This window comes from Gymnoscopelus braueri (assembly GCF_963280865.1).
Source record: "Gymnoscopelus braueri genome assembly, chromosome: 16".
Classification (NCBI taxonomy): Eukaryota; Metazoa; Chordata; class Actinopteri; order Myctophiformes; family Myctophidae; genus Gymnoscopelus; species Gymnoscopelus braueri.
In genome coordinates, this window is record NC_137616.1 from 7,587,764 (window position 1) to 7,608,907 (window position 21,144).

General features: G+C 40.2%; 1 protein-coding gene across 2 annotated transcripts; it reads right to left on the reverse strand.

Moving 5' to 3' along the window:
- Positions 1-9,594: 9,594 nt before the first annotated feature.
- pigh (phosphatidylinositol glycan anchor biosynthesis, class H) lies at positions 9,595-20,898 on the reverse strand. 2 transcript variants are annotated; one of them, XM_080452499.1, is made up of 6 exons: positions 20,787-20,898; positions 19,438-19,637; positions 14,121-14,330; positions 13,557-13,640; positions 12,450-12,519; positions 9,595-12,416 (listed from the first exon to the last, which is right to left on the reverse strand). In XM_080452499.1, the coding sequence occupies exons 2-6, from the start codon at positions 19,618-19,620 to the stop codon at positions 12,412-12,414; spliced, it is 552 nt and encodes a 183-aa protein (XP_080308625.1). In that variant the 5' UTR covers positions 19,621-19,637; positions 20,787-20,898; the 3' UTR covers positions 9,595-12,411. The 2 variants fall into 2 exon arrangements, with proteins under 2 accessions (XP_080308625.1, XP_080308626.1); XM_080452500.1 differs by having other exon boundaries at positions 9,595-12,519.
- Positions 20,899-21,144: the final 246 nt, after the last annotated feature.

Below are 21,144 nucleotides of genomic sequence, written 5' to 3' on the forward strand. Positions count from 1 at the left end.
CTAGATCACGCTGGTTGTAGGTAAGTAGGCTAAATAAATCGACCCTTTCTGATTTCTGTCAGGTTGTGTTCCCACATTTATTATCACTCAAATGAATTGAATGACTGACAACAGGAAGTGATGCCCATAATTCACACGAGGCCTCATGGGACGCTGGAAACTCGTGGATTATTTAACACTTATTTTAACCCCCAAAAAAAGAGAAGAAAAATCAATATAAGTGATCAATATAACTTGTTGACAGCAGCCATTAATTGTGTCATGACATAGTAGGGTAAAAACAGGTGTTACCAATGAACTAATTAAGGTTGTAATCCGTTCAGGTCAAACAGACACTGGTAACACCTGTTCATTAGGCCTGTCACAATTGTTACATAATCGCCTGATTGCAAATATTTGATCTAACCGCAATTATGCTGTATTAATCGTTAGAATAATTTCCATTCATCTGTATAAAAACAGTTGGATGAAATTCACAGATATGTCACATTTTCATCATTGTTTTTGGGTCCGCTCATTCCAATAATCGTCCCAATAGTCCGACAGACGTTAGATTAGTGTGAGGTTAGGGATAGGGTTAGGGTCAGGGATAGGGTTAGTTATAATGGGACATTGGAATAATCATGTCGTCCATGCAATTTCAACCTGTTGTCCCTATTTTGGGCATTTAAGGCATAAAAAAGAGAATAATAATACTTTTTCTTTTTTTGGGGGGAAAAATCTCATAAATTTAAAAATAATAGCAAAAATAGTCACAATATGTCGCTGGGGAACCCGTTAAGGAACCCACCTCGAGAAGCACTGCTATAGAGAAGAGCCCAAATAGTATCATTTGTTTTACCAAAATTATTTCAAAAGGTTTTCGGGGGGGAAAAATCTAACATTTTTCAAAAGAATAAGAATAAATAAATAATTCCATACACACAAAAAATTGTGTATGGCTCAAGTGATTAATTCATAATCATAATATATGTTTGTAACTTTGGGTCCCTATGGAGACCTCAAATGTATCTTCGTGGGTCTCAAGCTAAAACAGTCTGGGTACACCCTGCACCAGGATTTACGGTAGGGGGGGGGGCTGGCTGCTGGTTCACAGGCCCTGAGGTGTCACACAGATCCAGGGGGTGTCCCCTGGTTGTCCCCCTGGTCCCTGGCTGTTTCACACCTCCAGGAAGGGCCTGTTATAACTGTCATAGAGCCACTCTTCACAGCGGCGTGACAGCGTGACACCTCGCCCTGTGAAAATCACACCCTGATGCTTGTTCTGCTGCCCTGGGAGCACAGGGTTCACGTGCACAAACGCACGCATGCTAGCACGCGCGCACACGTACGTGCGCGTGCGCGCGCGCGCACACACACACACACACACACACACACACACACACACAGGCATACGCACGCACGCACGCGCACGCACACACACAGCACTCACGTGCACAAACACGTTGGTATTACTATACTTGTGACAACATTTTTAGCCCTAACCCTATAATGACAGTTATACTTAGCGATGCGTTGAGCTTGTAGATCAATTTTCAGTGCACAACACCACACCGGCAAGTAACCAATTTAAATGGGCCTAACTCCTAAAACCTAACCTCTAAACAGCCCGGGCCTAACCCCAACCTGGATATTTTACTATTTGTAAACCTAACAAAATAAATATTAATCTTCTAACAATTAAACAATTTCTCCTGTGGGGGTCAGACCAGGAAACATGGTCCCTCACAATGTCTATTTCTCAAATTCTACAATACAATTATAGTAATACAAGCACTGATGCGCATACGCAAGCACACACACTTGCCCGTGCACGCACACACTTGCACTCGCACATACACACACACTTGCACGCACACACACACACACACACACACACACACACACACACACACACACACACACACACACACACACACACACACACACACACACACACACACACACACACAGAGCTGCTAATCAGGGGGCTACAGGTGGTCATTAATGGGGACAGAACAGAGGCCTGGAAGGTAAACACCAGCTGAGCAGAGAGGGGAAGCCCTGAGGAATCACAACAATATTTGCATGTCAATGTCTGTCAATGTTTAGTGTTCCAAACATCCGTATACTGACTGATAGCTTTAAAATTATATGGAGTTAAACCCAACTTTCTGTAGTAAAATATGTTATGAGTTCGCCGCAGCCAAATGATGGGAGAAAACACAGTCGTAAAAAAATGATAGAGTTTATTCCATGAGAAATTTCTAAAGTTACACAGAAAATAAAGGCATATTTATCTGCTATCTGGAAGAAGCTCCCCCTTCCATAGCGTTATCAGGTCAGACGTCACAGCCAGATGGTGGGTACACGTGTATCCTTCCATATCTTATCGTTTCACAAGCAATCAGTTATGTCATCGTGACTTGTTCAACAATACGCCTACATATCTGGAGGTTTCATCAAACAACAGTAATGTCATGTGGACCTGAGGTCATTTGGTACAAGATGGCACATCTTTGGTACATCAGACATATTTTAGTGTGCGGAACACTTAATCAAACTAATCAATTCAATCGATTAACAAAATAATTAGTTTTTATTATCAAAACATTGCAGGAACTATCAATTATAAAACATATGTCAGTACAGTTTGTACAGACCTAAGGCATTGTGGGTAATGTATTGACCACATGAATCCTAACGTCCCAATTCTGGGGTGAACATTCAGTGAAAATAGCCGATCTACAAGCTCACAATGCAGCGCGTTGCGAGACGTTGGGAGCTTGTGGATTGGCTGTTTTCGGGGGAAGAGATCTGGTGCAAATGGGAAAAAGGAGCAGACCTACAGTTCTAGAGCCTTGGGGGACTCCAGTCAATAAGGTTTAATTGGTTAAACTAGACTATCGTTTAATGATCTGAGAATTATAATGGTACAGTTACAATACCACTCAGGCAGGGCAGAAACCTCTTATCTCCATATTTTATTTGGTAAATATATTTTCATAAACGAATGCCCTACTTGATGCCCTACTTGTTCATACTACGTCAGTACTGCTGTATGGGGCTGAGACATGGACCCTCACAGCACAACAGGAAAGGGCCTTGGATGGAGTCTAGACAAGAATGCTACGAATGGCACTAGGTGTCACATGGATGGACCACATCAGAAATGTGGTCCGCTACGGGGACCTACCACACGGGTCACAGACAAAATCAGAGAGAGAAGGATGAGGCTGGCAGGGCACTGCGTCAAACATCCGGAACTAGAGGCAAGCTAGCCTCGGGAACCCATGCGTTTTTTGGGGCAACCAAACTGACACTATGGGAGCCAACCCTAGACAAAGCCAGGAAAGGCAAGAAGCTCACCACCTATGTAGGTGCATTGAGGCGCCACCGCTTAGCTAACAACACTGTAGAGCTCAAGACCCTGATGTTAGATAGGACTCAGGAGAGTGTGGAGGCCAGCGAGATTCAGGAGTCCCGAGTTGGTATTGGCTAGACCGCACTCTCACATCGCATAATATTATAAAATCTAACACCACAAACAAAACCAAATATCACAGCACCCTCTCCCTTTCTGGTCCAAGCTGTATGAATCTTATTCTGAAAGTTAGAGCCTGAATGATAGTATCTGTTTGGCCGATATACATCGGCCATTATTTGAGGTTTTTCTTTCTTTTCTTACGCCCCAATTTAGTCTCCCCACACATTCCTCTTGTTCTGTTGTATCGTACTGACTCACCTGCCAGTGGGGAGCCCCCCCCTGGGAGGACGTGGAGCCTCCGTCTTACTCCTCCCGCCCAACACTCCCTGCTGACAGGTGCCGCCCCAGCCCGTAGGATTATGTGCAGTAACAATTATCACCCGCCCAGCCCGGCTTCCCTCCCCCGAACACGGGCCAACTGTGTTCGTATAGACCAATGGTTCTCAAAGTGGGGTCCAGGGACCCCCAGGGGTCCTTGAGGAGTTACGGGTCTGTAACTCTGAGAGCGTACAAATGGAACCAAATGGACCCGTAAGGGTCCATTTGGTTCCATTTGTACGCTCTCAGAGTTAGGGTTTTATAATGTAGATTGGGCCCCCAGATTTAGAAAATTATATCAATTAGGGGTCCTTGGCCTAATGCATAACAAACTGGGGGTCCTTGAAATTAAAAATGTTTGAGAATCACTGGTATAGACGCTCGACAAAGCCGGACGCACCACAGTGGAGTCAAACTAGGGTTGGGACCCGGAACCGGTTCTTTTTCAAATCCGGTTCTGAGATTTAAGAACCGGAGCCGGTTCCATCGTATTTGCATTAAAGGTTCCTCCAAGCGGTTCTTGGAATTTCTCATCTGTCTTCATTTGGCTCGGCCATGCAAGCGACTGTGGCGACGTCACGCCACCTACAAGTGTGTGTGGGGTGGATACGCTGCGTTTGTGTATGATTGAATTTGTGTTTATTATGTACTTGTATAATGGATGTCAGAAAAAAAAAGAAAAAATTATAATATTAGGAATCAGGAACCGGAATCGTTAAGAGGGAATTGGTAATGAATCGGAACCGTTAAAATCCTAACGAGTCCCAACCCTAATTCAAACCCCCCAGACTCCATGCTGGTGGTGGGCAGCTACTTTACCACTGCGCCACCTGAGCGCCCATTATTTGACTTTTTTGATGACCTATCAGCAATTATGCGTCCCAAATCCAGATTTTTAACCACTTTCAACCGGGCATCAGTATTCATCATTATAGAACTTTTGTTCTTCTTCTCCAAAATAGCAGATCTACTGTACAAGGGGACGCATATTGTGAGCTTGCAGATCGGCTATTTTTGAAAATGTTTACATAGGGCTTATAAGTTTGCTTATAAGTTAAGTGTTCTAAAATAGAATTTGTAATCAAATCAAGGTTTTTCAAATTGTTTAGAACATTTTGCACTTTGACAAAACGTAGTTAATTGGCGCTCTAGGGCTCTCCAACATCGGGATCGGACCCAAAAATCTGGCATTGTTGGCCGGGTTCTACTCTGTCATCTAAATGTAAAGCTGCACTACGTAAGTTTCCTGTTCTCCCCTGGATTTGTACCCGCGTCTCCTGAACAAGTGCTGACATTTCCACCAGCTCATTACCACTGAGCTAATAGAGCCTGCCTTGTTTGCTCAGAGGAGAAATTACATTGTGACCTTCAGGTCAAAATTCGTGTCAAACCAGAAACACGCTCGTGTCAAAGGTCGTGTCGAACCAAAGATCAAAGATCGAATTGTCTCAATAGAAGAGCGGGAAGACCAAATACAACCGCCAGTGGGGTTGCTAGTTTAGTTTGTATTAGTTTTAGGGCTTTTCTTTCTTAATGGGGGCATTTTTTCAGGGGTGAGATTCAAAAAGGTCAAAAAAGGTTAAAACAAAAATACCATTTAAAAAAAATTATTCACAGCTAAAACATTGGAGGATAGATTTACATTTTCTCTATGATTCTTTTTTTTTAATGTAAAGCCTTGTTTTTATTTCAGTTAAAGCTGCACTATGTAACTTTCCTCTTCTTCTCTTCCTGCGCAAGTGCTGATTTTGTTTTACCATTGAGCTAATAGGGCCTGCCTGCTTGATCAAGGGATACATAAATCTTGACCTTCAGGTCAAACTTTGTGTCAAACCAGAAACAGGATCTAAATGTCTCAATAGAAGAGCACGGAGACCAAATACAACCACCCCAATTGTATAAGTTATAATGTATTAACATATACTCTACCATACAGATTGGACAAAACAACATTTTATTCACTAACAGGTGAATAGTGAAACTGTCCTGAGTTGCAACTGTACTTAGCCGATCTACAAGCTTCCAAAGCGTTGTGAGCTTGCAGATCTGCTATTTGTAGATCTGCTATTTTCATTTTTTTTAAGACATTTCATGCATTTGAAAACTTGTGAAATGGGACTTTCCGCATAATGAGTACTTTCTACTTTTGTACTTTTACTCCTTGTACTTTTACTACTTGTACATGTTGAGATCCAAACTTTTACTTGTAACAGAGTACTTCTACATTACAGTATTGATACTTTTACTTAAGTACTTAATGTGAGTACTTAACTTTTTCCACCACTGCAAACAATAAAACCTGACTAACCACCTCAGCTAAGAGTTACAGGCAAATATACTTTTGAGGAAGAGCCGATCTGATACAGGAAGGAGATTAGTTCAACAACTCATATGACACCATGATTACTGTCAGATGGATATCATTTTTCCAGAGGAGCGTTCTGCCTTTTCAATGTAACCCCTGATGCTGTGGAAGAGTATTGGTCATAAATCCAGTGTAGTGTAGGAGAAATGGAAAATAAAAAAATATCCCCACTCTAAATCCTGTCTTCCATTTTGGAAGCTGAATACAAATAATGAACAATATATATATTTAAAAATATATAGAGTAATCAGTCATTTAGTCTGAACCAGGAACTACAACAGTCCACAATCCAGTTTTGTCTTCATCTTTCTACAGTGTTTTTGTATGTGTGCATATGTATACAATATCAAATGTGTGTGCGTGCGTTGTTTTTACCTTACATGTAGCCCATGTACATTGTACTAGTTTGTTTTTTGCAGCCCTTTGAAACATGATCTGTGATATTATTGGGCTATGATACAAATTTGACTCGACTAGTTTGCCAGTAGTGAGATAATGGACCAAAGACAAAGATCAAAGACTTCACATGTGAATGTGGCAGCATGCCATCTGTGAAACCTCATCAGGCTTGATCAGAGGAGACACATTTCTTCTTCTTTTTTTTTTACAACATGTCTCTGAAAAGAGGTAGCGGTCTGTAAGAGGGTCTGTCTGTCTGTCTGTCTGTTTGTCTGTCTGTCTGGAGCTAATCTCACAAACCACTGATCCAAGCAGAGACACATTTCTGGCACTCAGCGGTGGAAAGTAACTAAGCACATTTACTCAAGTACTGTATTTAAGCACAGTGTTGAGGTATTTTTCACTTTACTCGAGTATTTCCAATTTTCAGTACTTTTACATCTCAGAGACAAATATTGTACTTTTACTCCAACACAATTATTTTAAAACTGAAGTCACTAGTTACTTTGTAGATTTTGATTCTCACAAAACATACATTAACCACTTCAGCCCTATTTAAACTTTGGCTATTTGAAAATGGCTATATGAAAATAGCAGATCTACATGCTCACAAAGCGTCGCACCCCGGCGTGTTGTGTGCTTTTAGATTGTCTATTTTCAAAAGATATTTATACATTTTATACATCTGAAAACGTGTGAAATGGGGCATTTCATGCATGGGTACTTTTACTTTTGGTACTTTAAATACATTTTGATGCCTTTTGTACTTTTACTCAAGTAAATTTGGAATACTGGACTTAGTAACAGATTGTATTTAATTGTGTTAACATTGTGTTATTGTCTATTGATACTTTTACTTAAGCAGTATTTTAGTACTTCTTCCATCACTGCTGTCACTAGACGTTGGGCATTTGGAACCAGTGGGTTCCAAATGGATCTTTACGGGTCTGTAGAGTGTAGAAATGGAACAAAAAAAAAAAGAAAAACACAACGATATGTAGTACTTCATATCATAGACAACTGGTGTCATAGACCAGTGGTTCTCAAACGTTTTCATGTCAAGGACCCCCAAAATGATATGTATTTGGATAAGACTTGAGCAAGATACTGAACCCTGTAACTGCTCCTGATGAGCAGGTTGGTGCCTTGCATGGTTTCCTCAACCATGTGGGTGAATGGATGAATGTGATTTGAGTTCCTGGTTTTAATGGGTTAACAATGAGGTGATTCATTTATAATTTCATTTCATGAATCAAATGCTGTTGATGCAATCCTCTTGTTGATGCAATCCTCTTGTTGATGCAATCCTCCACTCTCGACGCCTGAGCTTGTATGTAGATCTGCCATTTTCACTACTCTTGTGCATTTATTTACAAAAAAAACCCATATAAATTGAAATGTGGATATGAGGTTTCTGCCCGACATCAACGATATAGAAATGCACCGTTTACCATTTTTGGACCCGGTTTTGTTAACTTGTTTATCGTCTCTGTTGAGTGGAAACCTCATAATAAAACTCATCATAACCTCATAATACGTCGCGAAATGCAGTTTTGGGCATATTATGGCCAAAACTGCGTTTCGCGCCACGTTTTGAGCTCGCAGATCTACTACTTTTGTGTGACACTGTAGTATGATCAAGTTAAAGGAGTAGTTCACCCCAAAAATTACTTATATTCTATCAATTACACACCACATGAAGCAGTGAATTCATGGAGATCTTTTTGTTTTTGTAGCATTCCTAAGCCAATAATTTGATGACCGGTGGTCTCTCCAGTAGGAGACTCAAAAAGTCTCCTTTGAGTCTCCTACCGGATACATTAGCATCTTTCCGCCGGTAATAGGAATGCGAATAAAAAAAAATCTAATCTAATCTAATCTTTTTTTTGGGTGAACTGCTCCTTTAATTTACGAAAAACACAAAAAGTTAAAAACATGAGAGATAAGAGGTTTCCGACCGACCACAACGATATTATGAACAATCCTTGGGTCTCGCTGCACCTCTGGATCACTTTAAATAAAGATGAACCAAACACACATGCAAAGCTTCGAGGCTTAAAGGGTATTTGGGGGAAATAAGGTCAAGAGTCACGTTTTATAGCCTTCAGCAAACCCGACCTACTAAAGCAAAGACCAGCTGTGACCAATTTCCTTGGGAAGCCAGAAGTACTAGAGAAGTAACCGAGAGCGGAGGATTGCATCAACAACATTTTGATTCATGAAATGAAATTATAAATGAATCACCTCATTGTTAAAGTAAAGTGCCTTGGCAGTGATGTAGTATGGACTGAAACACACGTGACATCATTCATCAGGGCAGATGGACAGGAAAGGCTAAAAAGGCAGGCCCTCAATCAGTGAGTGCCAGTGAGCGCCAGTCAGTCAGTCAGTCAGTGTAAGGCTGCCCTCTACAGGCGATGTGGAGTAAAGCTCCTCAGAACAGATACAGTGAAGCTCAACCTGCAACAGTGGTAGCACTTTATAATAACTCTACACTATTACTATACAAATTCATCATTGTATAGCATCATTCATGCATTACTAAGCATTAGTAAACACAGTTATAACAATTGTATTCATGATTAATAACCTAATCTGTAATGTGCTTAATGATTGTATTGGCATTTTCTTTATCACTGCTTCTATCTAATTTATAAATGCTTTATAAAGGCATAGATAGATCTGACTTTAGATTGTCTCACTCAAAATATTTAACTAACGACTACTAACTACCTTAATATATCCCGAGTTTGAGTATGAATAAGTGTTTATAAAATGTGTTTTAATACACTCTTAACAGTGTATTAACAGTTTGCAAAACTGTCTAAATCTTTAAATGTACAAATGTACTTAACTAATGCTTAATAGTGTATAGTTATTACAAAGTGCTACCAAACAGTTAATATAACTAGGATGAAAAAATAAAATGAATCATTTGTTCATTTGTCTAATGAAAAAATCGCAGATTTGAGAAACAAAAAATTGCCTGCAGTCTTAAAGCCTTGGACTAAAAGCGTATCACATTATCAACAACAATGTTCATGAGTTTTACAGCAAAAATGTTTTATTAAATACAGCATAGCAGAGGCTGCAAACAGGTTCATAGAAGGTAAATGCAGACCACTACACAAAATTACGGAATAAATAATCAATATTCAGATAGAAAAAACATTTCTTAATTGTCAGTTTGGCATAACTTCAAATAATACTATAGTTCAGTTTCTAAATACATTTATATACATAACAAATAGGTTTGGCTGCATCATAGGGTAAGAATATAGGTTATTCTAACAGTGCTAAATATATTGAACAAAACTTCAAGTAATTAGAAATCACAGTAGAACTTAACTTAAGTGTTCAAAAAGATGTCCTAGTGCTATTCACCTCTCTCTTGTTAACCTGCAGTGCTCTGGTTGAATACAAGAACGCTCGCCTCAAAACACACTCGCCCCGGATCAAATCCGTTGACCTCGGAACGGTCGCCACCAGGTATTCCTAAACATAACCTAAATAAAACTATGCCAAAACCTAACTTTATTCCTAAACCCTAACCTTATTCCTAAACGTAACCTCAGTAAAACTATGGCAAAACCTAACCGTATTTCTAAATGTAACCTCAGTAAAACTATGCCAAAACCTAACCTTATTCCTAAATGTAACCTCAGAAAACTATGCCAAAACCTAACCTTATTCCTAAACATAACCTCAGTGAAACTATGCCCAGGGCCGGCGCGTCCATACAGGCGACCTAGGCGGCCGCGCGGCAGTTTGGAGAGGCGGAAAAAAAAGTCGGGAAAAAATTGTTTTATGATAATAAATCGGTAAAATCTGAATTAAATAACATAACCCTAACCTAACCCTAATCCTAACCCTAAAACCGAAATAAAGTAGCCAAAAACGTATCATCATGCGCGGGGGCGCATCAGAGGAATCTCGCCTAGAGCGCTGATCAGCCTAGAACGGGCGCTGACTATGCCTAAACCTAACCTTATTCCTAAACCCTAATCTTATTCCTAAACGTAACCTCAGGAAAACTATGCCAACACCTAAACTTATTCCTAAACTTAACCTCAGTAACCTCGGTCCACGAAAAAAATGGGGGCGAGCATTCCAGTTACCCTCTGGTTCAGTGGTTATCACAAGTAAGACGCGCGAACGCTGGAAGCGAACGCAGCTCGAAAATATTGTGTATTTACGGACTTGTAATCCGTGTTATTTCACTGTGATGGGGGAGTGTGTGTGTGTGTGTGTGTGTGTGTGTGTGTGTGTGTGTGTGTGTGTGTGTGTGTGTGTGTGTGTGTGTGTGTGTGTGTGTGGTATTGCATTGTCTAAATTCCTGCACTCTGGCGCCCTCTACATAGGTACTGCATGCACACAGACACACAGACAGACAGACATACAGACACACAACCTGAGCAGGGTTACATAGTAAGCTCCACTTGGTCGGAGGCGCGGCGAAAGTTTTCAATTTCAAGACACTCTTGATGAAGGTCCAGAGGGACCGAAACGTCATGTCAATTTCATTTGAATAAAACCGATGCTGCTGAGCAAGAGCAGAGTGCGGGATTTTTGATCATGAATTTTTGTTCATGATTGCTTCAATTTCAAGGGCCCCCCATGGATGGAAGAATGGATCGTTTATACAGTATATCAACGAATCGATTAAACACTTGCATTATATTGTACTGTACGTCGCAAAACAAACAGTGTTGTACAAAAATTGTGAGATTAGCTGATCTAGAAGCTAACAAAACCATGCGTTGTGAGCTTGAAGGTCAACTATTTCCACTATTTCTAAACCTTTTTCAAAATATGACATTATTAAATAATGGGCCATTATTTATTTTCATTATTGGTACTGGTCATTGTAGGTCATTTATTTGTATTCTTTTCAAGGTATTTGTTATACCTGCCCTACAAAGCCATAAAAGGCAAACAGAAATGCAAAGTTTTATTATGCTCCAACGTCCGTTACCAAAAACACAACTGAATCACGAATCACAATTATTTGCATGACTTGTAATAACATAATCGTTAAATAAATGTAATGATTGTGACAGCCCTAATGAACCAAAGTAGCTTGGAGCTCTCTTTTAATCCATTAAGACCGGGAACACATCCGTGTCATTTTAAGATTTCTTTGGCTACTCAAAAATAGCAGATCTAAAAGCTCATAGCGTGGCAGTGCCGCGCTATGAGCTTAGATATCTGCTATTTTTGAAAAATCTTGAACATTTGTGCAATGCCAATACTCAACCTTCATGGCTATTGTCCAGCAAACTGATCCATTCTAAGTGGTACCTATTTTGAAAACATTGATTTGTTGAATTATAAAAAAGTTCGATAAAGTTTGTTGATAAATTCACATTTTTGAAAAGCTGCCGCGTTTTCTTCTCTACAACAGTGGTTTTCAACCCTTTTTATATCAAGGACCATTATTTATTCGGCATTTGAGCCACAGAACCACCATTTTAATGAGATTTAGCCTCTCAGACCCAAAACTTAAATATCTTGTTATCGTTGGATAGGATTTTGTCCACAGTTCCATGCAGTATTATGTTGGTACCATAGGAGAGATAACATGTAAACGTTGGCCAAATAACAATTCTTTAATTAAGTAATGCAGATGTTTAACAATAATTTAACTCTTGAGGGCGTAAAATGAAATTTGAATTTGAAAATGAATTTTACGCTCCCCGGACCACTGGTCCCCGGACCACTGGTTGAGAACCACTGCTCTACACGACAGAAATTGAGATGTACCAAAAGACAAATGACAAACCAGTGGGTTACTCCACTGACAATAAAACGAGAGACATGTGGAGTAAAGTATTCATGTTATGCCGTCTAACCTGCAGCAGGGTTATGAGTGTCTTGGCTGGGGGTTTCCAGCATGTCGTCAGCATTTAGACAAGATCTCCTGACAGCTTTTGTAAACTTTCTCCAAGCAGCTTAGTCTCGGCTTTGAGCTCTGAAAGACATCATAAAAAAGATATTTATTACAGACAGGCTGGTGGAGATTAGAACCCGACCAATGCCACATTTTCCAATGCCACGTCATCATTAAGCAATACAAAAAAAAACGTAGATTTGATTAAAGTTTCTGATTGAGAAGAATTTAACTTAAGCAAACAAATAAAATAAACACAAATAACTTTTTGATAGAGATTTTTTTTAATTAAGTATACAGTACTGTATAACATTTCAATGTATGAAAAGAACATTTAACTTCAATTATACAGTAACCCAGCAAATAAGTAAATATAAGCAGAACTATTTCATGCAACCACTTAATCCCCATTCAAAAATGTTCAATAATAGACGATCTACAACCTCTCAACGTGTCATACGGCAACACGTTGTGAGCTTGTAAATCGACAAATTTTGAACTTGGGACGCATCGGCTGCATAATGATATAGTTAAAAAAATAGTCAAATAATGGCTGGTGGGCCTGACAGGCTCTAGTACTAGCACCACTAGTGCTGCTGGTTTTCCATTGTACATAGACAGATGGAAAACCAGTAGCACCAGGGGGTCCCCGAGGAGGGGACAGCTCAGAAATCTGCCTACCAATGGCATCATCGGTTTGGGATTCCAAGTGTAAAGTTTTCACTTGATTTTATTACCCTAATAAACATTGTCATAAATACTATATGCTTCCAGTCGCTAGTTTAAAGTTTTCTTTCAATCACCATGATATGCATTTTGGTAAATTATGGTCCCATTTATTTTTGAATTAATGTTAAAGTAGGCTCTGAGCCACTACTGCTACATAGGCACCTTTTCAAACCATCCACCGGCCACCTCGGAGACACAAGAGCGAGAATGAAATGACACCGTCCCGTAGCATTAGTAAGGACACTTCTACAGTATGGGGATGATGTTGATGAACTGCTTAATATTCCAGAGTAGGACCGTAGTACCTACAAGGTACTAGATGTAACTGCAAGTAGTACTTTTTCTAACCTTTATTTAAGCGCCGATGCACTCTTCTGTTTTGTCCTTACCTGAAACAAGGGGACGACACTGGACACTGCACTGGGGTCCGCAGGGTCCTTCAGCAATATGCACAGGTAGTAGATGATTCGATGCTGAAATGACAAGACATGATGCATAGTACTCATGCACAGACAACACAGTGTGAAAAACAGACAATTACCGTACAACTGAACTAAGGGGGTCCCCAGCCAAACTTGTTAACACAGCATCACAATCATTTTAACCACTTCATCCATTTACACGTTGGCTATTCAAAAATAGCTTGTACATCTGCTATTTTTGAACATTTTGGAAAAATCTCAAAAATGTTTGACAAGTTTTTTTATTATTTCGATTTTTCTTTAAACACAAATCTTCTCTTCTAGGGGTCCCTGGCACAAAAAATTAGATGGGGGGGGGGGGGGGGGGTCCGCGGCCAAGTTCATATCAATTTGGGGGTCCTTGACATGAAAACGTTTGAGAACCACTGGTCTAGAAATCTCCAAAATCGTGACAAGCATCGACGAAAAAATCAGGCATCAGTCGGCCTCTCAAAGCGAACGGCAAATCAAAAGCAACGATTATTTCCTCACCATGTAAATGGCTTCGTTGATGACGATGTCCTTGATGTTGCTCATCTCAATGAACGTGGTGCTCTCCCGCCCGGAGGCGTAGCTGGACGACAGCTGGACGCCCAGCGAGCCGATGAGCAGCAGCGACTCGTGGTCGATCTTCACAAAGTGGATGTGGAGCGTCATGCCCACCAGGGTGACAATGATGGCACCGGACAGCACTGCCGTGATCTACAATTATTAAAGCACAATGACACACAGGGTGTCATTTTACATACAAATTACTCCTGTACTCCAGTTTTAGCATCACTACATTGGCTCCCGGCTGTTTTTAGGATTGATTTTAAAATGCTTTTACTTGTTTATAAAACACTCAATGGTCTGGCACCTACCACCTTGATTGCCTGCCTAGATACGTTCCAAACCACTGACCTGCTCCAAGTGGTTAAAATGGCGAATGAAAAACACGGTGAAGCAGCATTCTGCTTCTACGGGCCGACGGCTTGGAATAAACTCCCATTACACCCAAGACAGGCAACCTCTGTAGATAGACCTATTTTTTCACTCAAGCATTTATTAAAAAATAATTATCTCTGCGTTTTTCATATGTCTTGCCTGATTCACTGCCTTTTTTGCTATTATTTTAATGTTGTTTTCGGCTTTTGCTTTATTTTTTTCTTTGTTAAATTATTTTAGCTTTTTATATAAAGCACTCATGCTTTATTCTTGCTCTGTTAAGCACTTTGAGCTGCATTTCATGTTATGAAAGGTGCTATTCAAATAAAACTTATATTATTATTTTTATTTTGTTGGATACTGTTAAGTCAAAACGCAGGAATTGGAGCTTTGACTTAGTGCCTGGAGCTTCATTGCAAATCCTCTTCCTTATATGGTAAAAAAAAACTACACCTCTACTCAAGCAGCACTACATTTCCCAGTGGGCAGTAGCAAAATGGCTGCTCGTTAACAGATTAGGAGCACCTGAAAAGGAACAGAGGTGTTCACTCAAACAAACCAACTCCAGGGAGAAGGAGACTCTTCAAGTTTCCAACCAAGAGTTAAGCCCAAAGACGCCAATGGTCGGTGAAATGGTTTTATTTAATGGTGCTTTGAAATGCTGTTTAATGTTTGCAATGCTGCTTAAATGTGTTCATGTGTACTGCTAAAGTTTAAGTTAAGGAACACATTGCAGCATCGGTCAAATAACTCATTACATTGCAACATTGATTTCTTGTGTTTGAAAAGTTAAAAGTGTGGAATACAAAAGAATAATACAAAGTTAAAAAGGCTAAAATCCTGTTTATGATTTAAAATGTAGACAATAAATGCAATTACCATGTTGTGGTTTATTTGATTTAAAACTACTTAAAATGTAGAGTTCATGAATTTGCCTGTTAAAAAAGGTTTAAAAGGCCAAGTGAAAAAGAGCCGATCTACAAGCTTGTGGATCAGCTATTTTTCTGAAGATGTGTCTTTATTGTAATTTATATAATTGTTTAAAGACACTTATTGTTTGGTCTAAGGGCTTTAATTGTTTGGAACATTTATTGTTTTTAAACCTTTGTTTAATTGTTTGGAACATTTATTGTTTTTAGACATTTATTGTTAAAACATTTATTGGTTTGGAACATTTATTGTTTTTAGACATTTGTTTTATAACTTTGTTTAAAAAATGCTTTGATTTGCTGTAAAATGGCAATGTTGCTAATCTTTATTTTTCTCTGTGTTAAAGGTTTACAACCTAAACTTCTCTGACCAGACCAAATCAACTAAAGAAGCCAACCAATGAGAAAACAGAGTTGGAAAATAAAAAGTTGATTGAGTTTGGAACTTTGAGTTGCGTCCTTGGAGCGAAACTAGAAAAGGGACTTGACAGGTACCCCCTGGAACCCCATCAAGGACCCCTGGAGATCCATGGATCCCACACCAAATATCTCGATAATATAATAGCGTGTCGATAATATCACATTTTATTTTGTTGTAGGAAAGAAATTCTTAAATAGCGAAAATAGCTGCATCACGTTGTGGTCCTGTAGAGTGTAGATGAAGATGAGCTATTTCTTTGTTTTGAAAATTAAAGTAGTGATTAAAACCAGGCACAAGAAGACAACCAAGCCACATAGCGAGCACACAATAACCTTGCTCTGGAGGAGGACCGAGCGAGCCGAGAATGATCCGCTCCTCCTTGTCTTGTGAGGAAGGTCGATCACGTAGTGAGGAGCACTTGCAGTTTCTCATGGGCGTTCGGCACACATAGCACATGTGGCTGCGGCACGTCGCATGGTTGCATCCCTCGGTCTTGATCACGGCCAAGCCGCACTCCGGACACTTCCTCGCCGCCGTCATGCGCTCTCGTAACGCACCCAGATCGCGTCCGTCGACGACAGGGCCTGCTGCTGCTCGCACATCTTGCCCCCGTGCTGCTTCCTACAGCTCTTCTCGCGGCATTCGGGGACGGGACAGCTGAACACCGACACGCCTTTGTCCAACAAGGCTGGAAAGTTGCAGAACGGACACCGTACTAGTTCGTCACCATCAACGGCAGCGACCGCCTCTTCTGCTTGTCTCTCGTAGTATTTACACAGGATCTTCTTCGGCAGGACTTTCTCCAGTTCGCGCACCGGGTACGAGCAGGAACACCCGCCCTCCATGCAGCTCAGCTCCGACTGTCCAGAGCCAAAGTCTCCTGAGCGTATTTGACCAGGCACTCTATACAGAAGAGATGACCGTCCGAACACTGGGTCATCTTCTCAAACGCAAACTCGCCGTAGCAGCAGCCACACTCTATCAGCTGCTGGCTGTCCATTTTATATTCATCCTCATTGACCTGCAGTGCCAGCAGGAAGTCATCGTGCTCTTGCCACTTATTGAGCTCCCTCTGAACGGAGGCTTTAAGATACGCTATTGGAGCTGGAATTACCGCGGCTGCTGGCACCAGACTTGCCCTCCAATGGCTCCTCGTCAAAGGATTTAAAGTCCACTCATTCCAATTACAGGGCCTCCAAAGAGTCCTGGATTGCTATTTTTCGTCACTACCTCACCGTGCCGGGAGTGGGTAATTTGCGCGCCTGCTGCCTTCCTTGGATGTGGTAGCCGTTTCTCAGGCTCCCTCTGGACATGGCGCCGGTCGTTTTTAAGGAAGTACATTCTCTTACTGAATCGTGCTCAAACTGGAAACATGGAAAGCATTGGCCCACATAGTTATTGTGAGGTTAGGGATACAGATATATTACAGAAATATTACCACGCCCTACCTGGTTAAAACACCAAAGAAGGTGCCAGAATGCCAGTGGTGGGAGATTGATGCTAGGGAAGCAGGGGGTACAGGAGGATGAAATGTATTTTTGAATATTTTAGTATATTCTTTAAAAGGAATTACTCCAGTACTTTAACTCAAGGTAGACCTTGAACCTTCAGTGGAGTAACGTTTGACCTGGATTATCTCCACCGTGAAGTACCTCGGAACAAACAGATTGTTCAGTGGAGCGTATATGTCGGCCAGAGAACCTCGCTACATCAATATGTCAGTCTTGCTGAAATATGGAGCTGTGTGGCACTCCATATTTGGACACAGGGCTCTGCATTAAACCAATATTTAGAGCCAATAACTGAAGTAATCTAGCTGCTCATGTAGGTTAAATCGGATGATCGAGAAGCAGGTGGGGGTGGGGTAATTTTATTTTATTTCTCATAGTATATCAATGACTTGACACGGAAAAAACTAATAGATTTTTTTTATAATCGACTAAATCAATTAGTCTAATAATTAACCACTTAACCCTGTGTTGTTGTACAATGGTGGCGTACACAAATAGTGAAAATGGCCGTTCTACGAGCTCACAAAGCGCCGCGATGCGACTCATTGTGAGCTTGTAGGTCTGCTATTTTCGAATGATTGGCAAAACACTAATAGATTAAATGATAAAGACAGCCATCATTACACCCCTCCTGAAAAAAACCACCCTTGACCCGGAAGTCTTCACCAACTACAGACCCATCTCCAACCTGCCCTTCCTCTCCAAGGTGCTGGAAAAGGTTGTCGCCACTCAACTTCAACAACATCTCCAACATAAACTTTTCGAAACTTTTCAATCAGGGTTCCGCTCAGCCCACAGCTCCTACCTAAAGGAACTCCTCAAACCCCCGAACTCCACCCGCTCACTCCGCTCTAGAATCTCAAACGCACTCGAGCCCCGCACAACAAATCTCCGCACCATGGGGGATCGGGCCTTCTGCTCAGCAGCTCCTCGACTGTGGAATGCTCTCCCGGACCATCTGAGAGCACCACAGTCGATTGACTAAAAACCTTCCTTTTTAACAAGGCATTTGCCTAGATAGAGATGTAGTTGTTTTATCTTTTTAAACTTCTACTGTGTTTGCTGACTTGATTTGAAGTTTATTCATTTCACTGTTTTATTATTATTGTTTTCTTCTTTCTTTTTCTGTTTTTAACCTGTAGCACTTTGAGATTTGCTTCAAATATAGTCCTACCATACAATGCTTTATTATTATTATAAAAAAGGGTCATGGTATTTTTTTCTTTAAAGAGCCTGTAAACAGGAAATGCCCTGTTTTGGGTATTTCCTGTTGAGAGCAGTTTTTCTGGCCAGCGCTAAACACCTCACCCAATGACACGCTCAGGTTTTCAGTGATTTCATCAGTCACTGATGGCATAATTTCTAACGACACCAGTCTTCTGCCAAGGTACACCAGTCTTATGATGCTATACCCTAGAGTGCATCGCCACAGCCCTTAGCAGAAAACTAAAGCTTATTTCTCATGACTTTGAAACATTTTTTTTATATACTTAACACATTCCCTGCCATCGATGGAGATCTCCGTCAATTATTATTATTACTTTTTTTTAATTTTTTTATTACGCTAGAGTGTGCTCTTCGAATGATCCCTTGACAGCGAGAGAATGATAGAAGCAGAAATGAAGTCATCCCAAAAAACTGTCGGCCGTGCACAACCTGAGTTCAACAGCGGGCAACCATATTTTCGTGTGGCCGTTCCCTAACAGAGTATTTCTACATTGCAGTATTGATACTTTTAGTTAAAGGAGTAGTTCACCCAAAAAAGTACTTATTTTATGTTAATTACACACCCCAAGAAGCCTTGATTTTTTTTTGGTTTTTGACACATTCCTGAGCCAATAATTTGATAACGGGGTGTATTTAAAGTAGGAGACATAAAAAGAGTATAATACTTTGTGTCTCCTAACGAATACATTAGCATCTTTCTGCCGGTAATCAAATTATTGGCTTAGGAATGCGACCAAAACAACAATCATAAGTAAGTAAGTAAAAAAATAAGTACTTTTTCCACCACCGCCTACCTGTGTGAAGAAGAACACGGTGTAGGCCAGAAGCCACACACAGCAGGTGGAGACCAGCACCTTGCTGATGGACAGCTTGGCCGAGCTGACGGTGAACTCCCGGCAGAAGCTGGAGTGACTCTGACAGTCCAGAGAGATGCTCCTGCCGTCGATGTCCGTGAAAACCGGCTCCTCTTCCATCATGGAGCTCAGTGCAGCGTCTGTCACATCACATCAAAACCACAGTTTGATTTATCTACAGAGGTGGAAAATAAACTAAGTGCATTTACTCAACTACTGTATTTTTTACACTTTTGAGTTCATTTACTTTACTTTAGTATTTCCATTTAGTATTTGTTTGGCAAATGTTGTTCTTTTCACTCCACTATGATTATTTGGTTATTTATTAATACAAAACATACATTAACCACTCTGGCCCTATTGTATTACTTGAAAATAGCCGATCGGCACGCTCAGCTACTTTCGAAATTTGGAAAAATGCTTTAAGAGCCTACTTTTACTTTGGTACTTGAAAATATATGTTGATGACAACACTTTTGTACTTTTACTCAGGTCAAATATTTATTATACAGTGCTTTTATTTGTAACAGCAGAGTATCTTTATGTTATGGTATGTGTTTCAAGTAAAACAATCTGTGTGCTTCTTCCACCACTGTGTATCTGTCAAGCTAAATGGACCAATCAATCCACCAATCGATAAATAAATGAATGTAGAGCATGATGAAATAACTGAACCCATTTTCAGTCTTTTACTTCTACTCCACTACATCTCAGAGTCAAATATTGTACTCATTACTCCACTACAATTATTTGAAAACATTAGTTACTAGTTGCTTTGTAGATTTGGATTATTATTACAAAACATACATTAACCACTTCAGCCCCTATACATTTCAGCCATTTGAAAATAGCAGATCTACAAGCTCGCAATGCCACACATTGTGAGCTTGTAGATCTGCTATCTGCTAAAAGATTGTTTTACATTTTACACATTTGAAAACTTGTGAAATGGAACATTATGCGCAATGAGTACTTTCTACTTTTGGTACTTCAAAGTACATTTTTTTAATAATACTTTTGTACTTTATCTCAAGTAAATTTTGAATTCCAGACTTTCACTTGTAACAGAGTATTTCTACATTGCAGTATTGATACTTTTACTTAAGTAAAACATCTGAGTACTTCTTCCACCGCTGTGCTTAACATTGGAAATGTTGAATAGCATTAGCATAGCAACGACAACACGCTAACCTAGCTTGGTAGCCATAGTCGGCTAAAACATATAAAGTAATGGATAAATAATGAACAGATAAATAGACACAACGTGTCATAAGGTCGTAGATACGTACATAGACACAGCAGAGATCAACAGAGGAGAGCCTGGAGGAAATACTGAATATTAAAACTATACTAGGATGAATGATGCCCCCAAAAACAATCTGGCTTCTTCATTGACAGCTGTTGGAATGTGCAATGGATTATGGGGGATGGAGTTTGTTTCCTCTCACTAAACCTCAATGCAAGTGTCTTTTTAGAAAATGTCATATGACAAGCAGTGGCGTAAAACAGTAAAAGTAACTAAGTACATTTACTCAAGTACTACTTAAGTACCAGTCTGAGGATTTCCAATTTTCAGTACTTTTACTTCTACTCCACTACACCTCAGAGGCAAATATTATACTTTTGCTCCTTTAGTTACTGGTTACT

Bases quoted from the DNA above. Each gene is read 5' to 3' on its own strand.
- pigh (XM_080452499.1), bottom strand. From the start codon at position 19,620: ATGATGGAAGAGGAGCCGGTTTTCACGGACATCGACGGCAGGAGCATC. The intron at 14,331-19,437 runs GTAGGCGGTGGT...TAATAATTGTAG, and splicing joins CCGTGTTCTTCTTCACACAG to ATCACGGCAGTGCTGTCCGG. The intron at 13,641-14,120 runs GTGAGGAAATAA...TTGTCATTTCAG, and splicing joins TCAACGAAGCCATTTACATG to CATCGAATCATCTACTACCT.